The sequence below is a fragment of the Cydia strobilella genome, chromosome Z (assembly GCF_947568885.1).
Source record: "Cydia strobilella chromosome Z, ilCydStro3.1, whole genome shotgun sequence".
NCBI lineage: Eukaryota > Metazoa > Arthropoda > Insecta > Lepidoptera > Tortricidae > Cydia > Cydia strobilella.
This window is the reverse complement of record NC_086068.1, coordinates 18906035-18919696: the sequence shown is the minus strand read 5'-3', so window position 1 is coordinate 18919696 and position 13662 is coordinate 18906035. Positions and strand designations below refer to the sequence as shown.

At 34.7% G+C, this 13662-nt stretch overlaps 1 protein-coding gene and 1 non-coding gene across 2 annotated transcripts in view; one reads left to right on the top strand and one right to left on the bottom strand.

Moving 5' to 3' along the window:
- Positions 1 to 13662, bottom strand: part of LOC134754471 (uncharacterized) — a 169613-nt gene that overhangs the window by 98880 nt on the left and 57071 nt on the right. The window contains exon 5 of the mRNA XM_063690805.1: positions 4800 to 4956. Within this exon, the coding sequence (XP_063546875.1) occupies positions 4800 to 4956 (157 nt within the window). The remainder of the gene's footprint in view (positions 1 to 4799; positions 4957 to 13662) is intronic.
- Positions 11445 to 11516, top strand: Trnat-cgu (transfer RNA threonine (anticodon CGU)). The gene has a single exon. It is a non-coding gene; the product is annotated as a tRNA-Thr (tRNA).

Here is a 13662-nt window from a genome sequence, read left to right as displayed (position 1 = left end):
TTGATCGTTGTTCTTCATGTGTTAATAGACCTGACCTGACTGCGCCATTTATTCGTGTATCGTCCAGAGGCCGTAGTCGATTTTGGAGCAAAAATAGTAAATTGATAGATTTAGTCGTTGAAATTATACACGTTTTGTTACGTAATATCTAAATAACAAGTATTGGTTTCTTTTAGCACGTTTTCTCATCTTGCCTTTTAATAATGAGGTCGCGCGCGTGCGTCACCAGTAATATATGAAGAGAAGGGGCAGTTTTTAAAAATCCATCAAAAAATTATGGTGGTATGTTATACAAATTGATGTATAAGAATAGTTTCAGCAAATGTTGTAGATTGTTTAAGTATCAAAATTACGTTGAAACTAAGTCGGTTTTGCAGAGAAATTGTCACTTGTTTTGAAGTAATTTCTGGAGAAAATTGAATTCGTTTAACTTCCATTTCCTCGAACTCTAAGTCATATAACAAAAATTGTAATCTGATAAAGGTCAAGTACAGAATATGCATAATACAAATTTACCATTTTTAGCAGTCCAAACTTTACGAAATTTATAAATAAGAGCGACAAAATCAGTGCTTTACGCGCGTTTGCCTAAACGTCCTTCAGAAAAAAAAACATTACTAATTTAGTGAGTCCGTTTTAAAAAAATTGATCTGAGAAAAGGCAAGATAAGAAGACGTGCTAATAGAAATCAGTACTTGTTATTTCAATTTGGTAACAAAAGGTGTACAATTTCATCGACTACATCTATCAATTTTACATTTTTGCGACTAAAATCGACACCGGCCTCTTAAAAGAACAAGGTTTAGAAGGGAGATTATGTTATACGTACGCATAGCTTAATCATTTATCACATAGCTTTCTTCGTGGAACCACTTGATTAGCGGCCGCTAATTAATATGGCTTTCGCTACGTACGGCGGACAAATGGCGATCCGTAAGGTAACATTCATCTTCATTCACATGTACATATAGGTATACACCGTGGGCTCGAGTAACACGACAGATTTTAACCACACATTCCTGAGGTAATAAGGAGCAAAAAATGTTAAATGACTTTTGGTCAAATTCGGCAAAAAAAGTTTTTTTTTTGTGAGTGTGTGTTTTTTTGCACACAACTCGTTATTTCTTTTTAAAACTTTAAGATTTTAACGTTTTGAGATACAGTATTCTAAACATATCTATAGTATTAAAAATCAGTACAGCTATATTTCTAATACAACGCAAAACCAACAAATACCAACCCATAAGTTGTTTGCCAAACACAAATACCTAGAATAATGAATATTCTATTTACACATTGAAAACATGAAAATGTTGACGCTGTCGCACAGTTGGTTGCAAAATCTATTAGGTTAGCGAGTCACTCTAGTGGCGGTGGTCATAATTGAAATCACGGAAAGATTGGGCACGGAGCACGAAATAACTCAACTGAAATACTCATTTAAATTAACAAGGTTTTTTTTAATTGCTCTAGATAACTATATTCACATAATTTACAGCCTCTGACTATGTGAAAAATCTTATATCACGAAATAATGGGGAAAGTATAGATGATACGTACACTTTTTACTCTAAAGCTAATAGACTCGGAGCAATCTAACTCTGCATGGCATTTGCAATGACAAAGTGTGGGCATGTCATCACACTACTGTAAAATTTCTATGAAAACAGAACGTTTATAATGCCACCCTCAATTTGTTCTGTTCAAGTCGGTGCAAAGTTGGCTTAAGGGGCCCACTGACTATCAGTCCGCCGGACGATATCGGCCTGTCAGTTAGAACAAAAAATTTACAGTTCCGAACAACTGACAGGCCGATATCGTCTGGTGGACTGATAGTCAGTGGGCCCCTTTAGACGGACGATGGAGACGGAAAAATGTTCTTATAATAGGTTGTCTAATTCGAACGTACATTTTGGTACCTATCTAAATGGTCAATGTCATTTAGTTAACATTCGCGCGTGCATTTTGCTCGTACTTGTCCGTATATGTATTAGCGAGAGCGAGACGCATCGGCAAAATGGTAATAAATTGACAAGCCCAATCCATAATATTTATCTGAGAAAAGACAACAAGCTAAGTCTTAGCCAAATATAGTTATTTGTTATACAAGGGTGCAAAGTTGTATTTTACCCGCGAGTGTTTCAACACACGAGAAGTAAAATACATTTGCACCCGTGTGTAACACAAAACTTTTCCCCTCACTATAGCGAGGAAAGTGCAACATCCACAGGCGTTAGATCATCTTCATCACTAAAATCACTCATTTTTTTACGATAATACGATATTATAACAGACAACTCTGGAAGTTGTGTATTTTTACGTGTCGGAGTCGGTGAGAAAATTTTTGATGACAATGTTGACATTTCTGACTATGCGTTTTGAAATTGCATCGTCTCAACTTGTGCGTTCAGAATTATATTCAACAAATAGAATTTTAAGGTTATTAAACATTATTAAACAAATCTAAATTTGGTATTTTTTATTAAATTCTCAAAGCATTTATTTAATGATAATTAATATCGAACGAACCATTATTGTAAGCGTTTTACGTTTTGTTATCTGTCAAAAGCTACTTAAACACGCTCCATCCAAGGTCAAATTACTTTCCTCACTAGTGGATAAAATGCGTTTTTCCCCGCTTGTATTAAAGGATAGAAGACGGCTTTCCGAGCTAGTGAGGGAAAAATATGTTTACTCAACATATACAGGTTAGCTATATGCTTTAGATGGTGATGACTTGATGGGGTGAGAGGTTGGTGGTTGGTTGCTTGTGCCCAAAAGAATATTTCGAGTTAACTCACGAAAAAGATTTGCTACAGTTAATACAAGATAGATGTTATGATTTTAATTCTCTTCAAACCTTCAAGAGCGGATATCTCAAAAACTATACAAGATATCGAAAAACTTGACTTAATAAAACTTGTAACAAATTAAATCACTTTTCATTTTGTATAAGTGGCCATGTCGTTCAGGCGCATAGTTTCCGAGATATAAACAAAAAATCGAAAAATGGAACCTTCAAACCCCACTCTCCCCCCCCCAGCACCAGGGTTACGGCCGGGGACTTTTGATATGTTCACCTAACTAGTCCAAACAAAGCTACGAAGTCAGAAATTGTATTCCTAGCATTTCCCTCTATACCTTCTTATTGGAAAAGTGGGAAAATGTACTTTTTCCCCTCACTAGCTCGGAAAGCCGTCTTTTATCCTTTAACCCTTAAATGCATGATTTTTTGTATAACTTTTTAATAAATTGAAATAGATGTGTCATGCTGTATAAAAGTAATAAATGTGATTTTGGATAGCTGCATATTGAGCCACGGACCATCAAATATACGATGCATATATACATCATTATGCATTTAAGGGTTAAAACATGCGGGGAAAAACGCAGTTTATCCACTAGTGGGGAAAGTAATTTGACCTTGAATGGAGCATGTTTAAGTAGCTTGACAGATAACAAAACGTAAAACGCTCATAATAATGGTTTCTTCGATATTAATTATCATTAAATAAATGGTTTGAGAATCTAATAAAAAATACCAAATTTAGCTTTATTTAATAATAATTTTAAGTCATAAACCTTAAAATTCCATAAGAAACGTTAGATTTTTTATAATGATGTTAAATATAATTCTGAACGCACAAGTTGAGTCGATGTAATTTCAAAACGCATCGTTGACATTTTATACGTCAGAACAGAAATGTCAACATTGTCAACAAATTTTTTACTTAAAAGCACTTCTCACCGACTCACGTAAAAATCAGAATTTCCAGTGTTTTCTGTTATAATATCGTACAAAAATAAGTGATTCCAGTGATGAAGATGATCTAACGCCTGTGGATGTTGCACTTTCCTCGCTATAGTGAGGGGAAAAGTTTTGTGTTACACACGGGTGCAAATGTATTTTACTTTTTGTGTGTTGAAACACTCGCGGGTAAAATACAACTTTGCACCCTTGTATAACAAATAACTATTTATTGATGAAAACTTGTTTGTATTGAACAGGCCTATAATCACAAAAATGACAGAATGTACTTTTCTAGTCGCCTTGGAGAAGCCGCAGTCATTCCTCATCGCCAAAAGCCGGATTCAGTTATGGTTTGGGGTGGTATTTGCAATAGTGTGCAGCAGCCAAGCGGTGCAATGAAAAATTACCCGGATTCATAAGTTCAAAAGAGTGGCCACCCTACTCGCCTGATCTAAATCCAACGGATTATAGTTAGTGGTCAATCATAGTGACAAGGGACTGTGTACTAAATACAATAGTGTAAACGCTTTAAAAGCAACACAACAAAAAATGGGAAAAAATATCCTTAGAGCTGCGATATCGTTGAAAATTTTAAAATAAAAAAACGTTTGCGTTTGTGTATCAACGCGAAAGAATGCTATTTTTAAGACAATTAATTTCTGTTGCATAAAAAAGACTAGTTTTACTTTTCAACTTATTTTGTACTAGTTACGTAAGTACTAAATAAAATTGCCAGCCTGTACATCCATCAACCAATTTAATCCTTTCTAGAATTGATACCTTGCAGGTATGGAGTTGCTTTGCGAGAAGGTACCAACTCATTCAGTTTATTGGGAGGTATGTCAAATTAATAAAATGTTGAAACTCTTACGTATGTACATGTATTAGCACCTTAAAGTGTTTAAACATCACTACCCTTACTCAACATACGTGGAACTAAAACGTAACTTACCTATACCAATAAAACGACCTTCACCAGATACGCTAAATTACGATTATATTTAGTACAAGGTATACATATAAGTGTAGTAGTGAGGTAGGTACTCACGAGTCCAGTCGTAAACTCCGTCAATGTTGGGTCGCTCCTCGGCCCACAGGAGGTAGCGGTAGTGAGGCTGGTCGTCGTCAGTGAATTCGAAACCTTCTAACGGAGGTACACCATTCCTCGTGAATTCTGCCAATTGGTTTGACAGCTCGAAGTTAGCCTACAAGTAAAGTAAAAGTTAACTGATATTGTAATAATAAATGTAAATATTTTTTTACCACACCAGCTCATAAATGCCCTTGATTGTTCAAAAATTGACGAGAAAGTTGAGTTTTATCCACATGTGTGGCAAAGTAATCAAATGCAAATTTTGAGTTGTTTCCTTATGTTGGCTGGTAGAATTGACTTTTAAATGATATTTCATAACATTAATTTTGAATTAACAAACCTTTTCTGTACCAGTTAAAACAAATTAGAATAAGAATTACTAGTCTCCTATATTTTTATTTATAATAATAACATTGAACTTTTAAAATTAAATAAACTAACTAATCTGTAAAACTAAACTAAACTTATAAATTAAACTTATAAAAATGCTCCCTAGGCCCAAAACAGTGGCAGCGTTACCTCTTTGGATGGCCAGACTTAGTCTCTGGCTAAAGTAGCTGCCAGCCCTCTGGTCACCAGAGGCGTCTACAAGGCGCTCGGAAATATCTTTAAAAAGGGATTTCGCACTGGGCCCCCATGGTCCCAGAGTTTCGACGCATACGTTTATCCTTTGTTTATACCAATGGGTCACCATACAATTCCGACCGAACACCGACGCCTTTCCCACTGCGCAATTCGCCACACGACTGAGCGCGCTGTGGCCTATTTAATAAAGCTACAAGTTACAATTTACAAGTGGAAGTCTCTTTCTAACCCTATGTGTTAAAAAGAGACTTCTGCTTATAAATTATAACTTGTAGTTTTATTAAATAGGCCACAGGTGTAACTAAATGCGATTTTGACTCCAATGTATCAATTGTAATACTGTGGTATCGGCCCCATTCTTAGTGCTCGTAAGGCCGGTCTACGAAGTAATATATTATGTCTATGTATTAAACAAACAAAATTGTCTTAAAAAACATAACCTCTGTTAGTAAAAACAATAATGAGGTGAAACACATTCCAGAAAAAGGTCACTTTTGTGAACAACGCTACAAAATTTAACGAAGCAGGTACCTACATAATATTATATCATATTTATTTATTTATTTAAGTCTCAAGTACCTATTGAACAGAATGTATCCCGCCTGTAAGTAAGAGTGCATGGTAAAATTACCATTATAAGAGAATCAAAAGGGTGACATATCATTTAATAGTTATTTACGATACAAGTGCGGAAAAGAGGAAATTCGAAACGAGTGGCGATAAATTAAAACACGGCCGCAGAGAGTGTTTTAAATCGACACGAGTTGCGAATTACCTTTTCGCACCTGTATCGTACAACGTTTTACAGTACATATGGCCCTTTAAACTTTCGACATATGCACGAAAAGTGCTCATTCCCGCACTAGTGCGAAAAAGTAGCACCATATGTACTGTAAAATATATGAAAAAATATAAAAAGAACCTGTGAATGTGTTTTTTGGCGTTCCTCATAAGGGTAAAGAAACGCCCGGATATACGTACCTACTACCACTTAGACTCTGAACCTGGAACTATGGAGTCCATAGTTCCAGGTTCAGAGTGCTCTAGTCCATAGTATGGACTAGAGCAATGCATATAGTAAAAGTGCTAAATTCGGAGCAACGGCCGCTAAAGATACATATTTGAGTGAAATCCACAGCTTTATTAGGTTCAGAAGGAACAGCGTCATAAACGCATCTGGAATAGTACATTTCGATGCTAGTGCGGAAAGTATGTCACTACGTCAAGAGTACCGAGATATCTTGCCACGAGCCGTAGGCGAGTGGCAAGACTCGGGACGAGTGAAGAATGACATTTCCGCACGTGTATCGAACGACGTTTTTTAATACAGTTGCGAAAACATAAGAAAAGCAACAAGTAAGGAATGGAATTCGAAGCTTTTATATTATTAATTCTGTGACATCATTGACATTGACATTATGAAGAGGTGTTTTTCTAGCTTTTATTCGACTAGAATAAATTTTTATTGAACCCACTTCAATGAGTTTTTTTTTCAAATGCATGTTCTATAAGACAGAAACAATTGTAAATATTAAAACATTGTACTATTATTACCTAAATATCATTATTTACGATTATTTGTGTATCGTATATTTATAAAAACAATATCGAATGTTGTCTTTGGAAACTTAAAACATTCTTGCAGTAAGAAAATACGCCTCTTCTTTGACAGGCGTCCCGTTCCATTCAGACAACTTATTAAGAACGGTTTTTCAACATTAAAAAATAAACGTGTTATAATACTTATAATGATGAAGAGGTAAGTAATAAAATATGAACTATGCATTAACAGTAGGTTTTTATGTTGATTACGACGTTTAAAGGAAACTAATATTAACACTCATCAATAAGTAGTCATGAATTGGAACAAGTAAAAATTTAAAAAATTGGAAAAGTAAAAAGCACTAGTTCGCGAAAACCAACTTTCCGCACGCTAAACAGCTACGAAAAGTAGCACTTTTTGAGCAACTGTATTAAAAAGAAATTTATGAATGCAATTGGAGAACTGTGTAAAATGGCGTGTGAAAAGTTTAGTGTAACTGTGTGTGTGTAAAGTGAGTTTTATGTATTATACTGTACTTTGCACTATATAGGTATACAATAGTGTTATTTGTAATAGGTAGGCGTGTCTAAAGTTATATGTATTACTGAAAACCTTGTGAATGCGCTTTAGTAACGCCTATTATTTATTAAGTTGTCAGAGCATAATTTTCAGTGTATATTTCCATATGTAAACCATGTTTTAATAAATAATACAATGTTATAAACATATAAATCAAGTGATAATACCACAAACAAGGGATAATAGCCTGTCCTTGAGGTACTTATTTGCATCTTTCATATATGTATTTCGTGTTATGCATGTGTTATGTATTAGATAACAAAATACTATGTTTATCACAATTGTCAAACCAACCCAAATTGTCAGTAAAAAAGAACAAAAAAATACTATACTCATCCTTTTCTTTTGGGTGCTAGTACTAGTATAAGACAAAGAGTATGATTATCTCTATGTATGTTTGAAATCAGACAGCCCTTTGACAAACTATAGCTATAAAACTTGGAATAACATGTAAAAATCTTTAAAAAGATCCTCTGAACAAAGTCTAAAGCTTTTATGATAGGTATAAAAGACTGGTAATTAAGGTCATTATGGTTAGTCTGTATTATTTCCATTGTATTCTTAAGGGTCCTTTGAACACAACAGTCCCTCTCGGCTGTGCCTTTCATTTTAAGCAAAGTAACCTCTTTTACTCATGTCATGTGTGTTGTTTCATAATATATTCGAAGCTGCTCACGCAGAATCTCCGCACACATAGTGACGTAGATATCTATGTATTATGTAAGTTAGGGGTTAGGTTTTCTAGTCGACAAGGTACCCTTACAGGGGTTTGCTACTGGAGTGCGACACACGCTCATATATAGTATTGTTAGTGCGAAGTATGATTAGGCGATGTACGATTGTACGACATGTCATTTGTGGGAACTATTGTTCGTGCGAAAAAATATTAGGCGATGCACGACTGCCGACTAAACTTTGAGCGAACCATCGTTTGTGCGAATTATTCGCGTTTTAACCGTGGGCCCATTGTAAAATTGCCCAAATAAATACCTACTATTATTAATACTAATTATTGTTTTATATGGAATATAAATTATAATTGTAAATTTGAAAATGTGACGTGTAAAATTTTTATTTTATAAATAAATAATTGAATTGAATTGTCCAAAATCATTTTTTGTCAAACATTGTTCAAACAAAACACGGTTTGACCTTCAGGCATCTAAAGCTACCTAACCACTTTTGTTTCATACGCTACATTTGATGCAGACTGCACTATTTAGCTTGTGCAGTTTGCCAATGATTTTATTTGTTTTATAGATAATATATTTTATAGATATTATTTTTTATCTACAAAATAAATAAAAATTGACCTATTTGCCTATGAGTTAACGAAGGGTGGATTGTTCTGGAAGCAAACGACACTCATTAATGTTACGCAGCTGCTATCATATCAAGGAAGGTTAAGTTAAGCTAAAGTTACTTCAATCTGCTGTGATAGTCTCATAATTCCAATTTTCTTAACCCATTTTTAGGATTCCGTATTTAACAGTTAGTCACATTACCTATGAATAGGTATTCATTATGAACTATGAGTATCATAAGTAAAGCCGGCGGTGAAGCTTTTGTTGTACGAGTATTAGTAGCTTAAAGTAAGGACGAGGACGACCATACCATACAATAGGTATAATAATATAAATATATAATTTCAATCGTCTTGAGAGCTGTAACGATGCATCGAAATAATAAAGATTTAATAAACCTAAGGAATTCCTCCAAAACTGAAACAGATATCATACACTAAAGAAAATGTGACTAAGTCCGCCGGTGGCCTAGAGGCGGGAATCGAACCCGCGTCTTCAGCTTACGCGGCTAACGTCCTAACCACTAATCTCAAAACTGGAATTCAAGACCAAAAAATCAACGACAGATACGTCACAGTCAAAAGTGACAAAGTCACTTATGTCACTGTCAAGTAAACATTTCAGGTTTCGCCAACCTTTTTGCAATATGCTTCTTGATATTGGCTTCATCACTATTGATAAATGGGTGAATTGCAGAAAATATGTACTTTTTGGATTTCGTTACTAAACTGAGAATAAACGAAACTGATAATTGATGTAACGAAACTGATAATAACGTAAGGCGTGGGACACATGGAAAAAAAATATGTTGCTCGGTTTCATAAAAACAGAAAATAATTATTACTGAAACATTATAATTCCAAACAATAATATTTATTATAAATTTATTAAAAATTTACAACTTTAATCGTATTTTGTTTGAAATTAAGTAGGTAGGTAGGACACAAAGTTTTACTGTATGGTCTAAGCCATATATTTTATCAGTTTCGTTACGTAACGAAAAATAACGAAACTGAGAAGGATGTATGAGAAATCATACCCTCAAAAAATATTTATCGTCAAACATGTCATATATTTAAAACCTTGTAAATTTGTAGGAAGCAGAGTAAAAACAATCGTTTATGAATAAAACTGTGGACGATAATCAAAGTATTACCAGGGAAACTTACCGTTAATCACTCTGAGATTTTTAAACCACTGACACCACGCATCCATCCATGAGCCACTTTGTTGGAAAAACAAAATGGCTGTCGCTGTGTTTAACGTTTTGACAGTTGTGCCACTGTGTTGCCCGACAAATGAGAAGTAATTCTACTAATATTGTAAACAATCTTTGGGATTAATCCTCCGTAACTAACCCTGAGTAACGAAAGTTCTATAAGTTGGGACAATATGTATTAATACCAAAATGACATATTATTCCTAATAAAAGGAAATATATTCGTACTGAACATAAAGAAGAACTTATAAGTCCTGAATAATTTACAATTAAACTTTTAAGAAACTAATATGAATCATAACAAACTTCCTCGATAGAAATACGCTCGACATTGGGACATGATTATATTGTTCTGAAGTTACTGCATGCATCACAGAAATAAATAAATAAAGAACAGCTATAATTGCTATAAGGTGGTTTTTATCTGAATCAAAAGGATTACTTTAATTAAATTAATATAACTCCGATGTGTCTTAATCTCAAAATATATTGTTTAATCCTCCGTGTTTTCACGGGACACTAAATACCACATATTTTCTGCAATTCACCCAAATAAGATTTTTTTGTCAAAAAAATGGTACAAACTTTTGTCTCCGACTTATTTATTTTTAATAGACATCTAACATCAAGACATTTCTAAAGAACTTATAAATTCACTATTTCTCTTCGTGTTTTTTTCATCAAAGATAAAAATGTAGATGCCAATACATCAAGGGATAAAAGGGAACGCTTATTTAGAGTTAAATAATAACTTAAATTTATAAATTACATCTAAGTTTGTTCTTAACTCCAGTTCGTAAATTATTGCACCAAATGTTATGAATACCCGAAGTACCTATATATTAGATTATTTTAAACCGGGTCACTCACGTATTACGTACGTATTTTTCTAATATGTTTGAGTCTCACGAAAGTTTTATAGTTAAAATACCCGAAGTGTTGCAAGTACAATATCAGCTTTGCGACTAAAAATCACGGACGTTTATGTTTTTACTAGGACGGTTTGTATTTATGTAATAATAAATTGATACAATTACTTCTTTAAATCATAGGATTAAAATTACTAATAAATAAATTATTTTAGCGTGTTTTTTTGTAAAACAGGAAAATACTATTGCACTAACATTTTATTGCAGTGGCACCCTTGTGGTAGATTTTTTGGTCTTGAATTCCGTACCCGTCCCAAATTCCCTGGTGTATGCTATCTTTGAAAGGCTAGGCGCCTTTGAACAACTCTAATAATATAGGAGGAGGATACTACTCTTCGTATAGGAGGTGTGAGCACACACTACTCGCCCTTAAAGTTGGTCAAAGGCGCCTAGCCTTTCAAAGATAGCATACACCAGGGAATTTGGGACGGGTACCGCCGTGGCCGGGTGGTCTAGTGGTCAGGACGTTAGCCGCGTAAGCTGAAGACGCGGGTTCGATTCCCGCCTCGGCCACCAGTGGACTTGGTCACATTTTCTTTAGTGTATGATATCTATTTCTGTTTATAATTTAAATATAGTAGGGTGACTACCTAAATATATTTTTTTTTCATAAAATAATTTGATTTGGTCCCTAGTTGGACTCCCTCCTAAGTTAAATCAAGTCTATAATCCGGGTGACTGCACCTATCCTGCCTGTCTTTTATTAATACCGTGATAACAGCCGCCCGCGCCCCAACCCCATTATTTCCCCTGCGCTACTCCTATAACAAACATTAAACAACGAGCGCTATCGTTTGCCACACTTTCTTACTGTCACATTACCTATTGTGAAAATAGTGACGAAAACATCAATACATATAATGAGTGTGTTAATACGACTCCTGCTGTAAACGAAGACTACCCATTAAGTAAATCTTCAAATACCTAATATTATTATGTTATCTCAGATTACAAATAACTCAGATTACAATGCTGTTGTAAAAAGCTGTTATCAGCCTCAACTCCGTCTTGATTGTAAATAATATATTATTCTTATTGCTTTAATATTTGTAAAACGCGAATGACTGAGCCTTATACATCGTTTCTTTACCTTTGTCTCACAAATATGTTTCGTTCACATGTTCATTAAATAACCCATTTTTTTATGGAGTTGAGATATTGAAGATGGAGATTAGAAATATTGTTATGGAGTTGGGAGACCGTGGATATGAAAAATTTAATTTATATAATATTACAATCATATTTCATATTTTCATTAGGATAAGATTACCCTGAAGGGCACACAGCTTATTCTTCCAATGCCTTTTTGTATGGCGATTTCAGGTCCTCGGAGGTTTTGTATGAAATTCATGGGGTACCTCATCGGGATTAATGTTTTTTTTTACACATAAATATTTATGCAAGAATCTTTTAACAGTGTCATGTGAATACTGAGGGATGTCAGAAACTGCTGATATTACAATTTTTTGTCAGTATTTTTTATTAACCGCACAACTGTGCGATGTAAACTTTTGACGTCGCGCTCTTTAATGACATGCTTCTCTATTTGTATAAGCTTTGCTTCTCTGTGATCATTCGTTTAAGAACTACAAAAGCGATTAAATTTGTAATTTTAAGAATAAACAGAAGTACGAGAACTAGGCTTCATTATGAAAATATAACTGAAGCATATTGTAACTCTGTTGTTGGCTGAGCACACGATGAAAATCATTTAAAAAATAGTGAAACGAAAAAATTCTTGGGTCGAAATAGGAATAACACTCGACGTACAATTTCCAAATTGTCAGCAATCCTGAATCACAAGTAACGACTAAATGGCATATACCTCAAAAAATTATAAAGAGATATTTTCATAAATAATATGCCTCTTTTTGTTATATGATCTCTAAGTAGCCATTTCTAAGAACTTTTAGTGTGGCCCTATGAAACTAATACAACATCCACAAAAAAATGGCTAGTCTAAAATATAGATGATTAGGTATAAAGATATTTTACCCGACGCTCGAAAATCAAGCTCTCTGAGAATGACCCGTGTAAGGTACAGGGTAGAGAGCATACAACATGCAGGGAGCACATGCAATGCAGACTTACGGAGTCTCCGCGGCCTCCCACCGGCGAGTGCGAGCTCGACAGGCTAGAGCCCGGGCGGCTGGGCCCGCTGCCGCGCCCCTCGCGGGCCTCGCGCTCGCGACTGCTCGACATCTTCTCACACCTTATTCACATTACCTTTTTAACCAACTTACTTAACACACAAATCTTTATAACCATTATTAATACTTCACACGTTAGTTACACTATTCCGTTAGCAGTGAGCACAGACCTGTGTACAAACAGATAGTTGAATATTCGCAAATTGCGACCAATAAAAAGTAGGTATGAGCAAATTGGGTCGTACCTACACAATAGCTATTTATGCAACAAGTGCGGAAAGGAAATCATCTTTACGTACGTGTATCATACAATGTTATACCATGCATTGTGCGAGTAAATAAAAAAACATATCATGGAAAAATGTTTAATTATTAAAAAAATAGAAAACAAAAAGCACTAGTGCGGAAAAGTGCTCTTTTACGCACTAGTGCGAGAAAGTAGCGCCATATGTACTGTAAAAAAATATTGAAAACAAAAAGCACTAGTGCGGAAAAGTAGTACTTTCCGC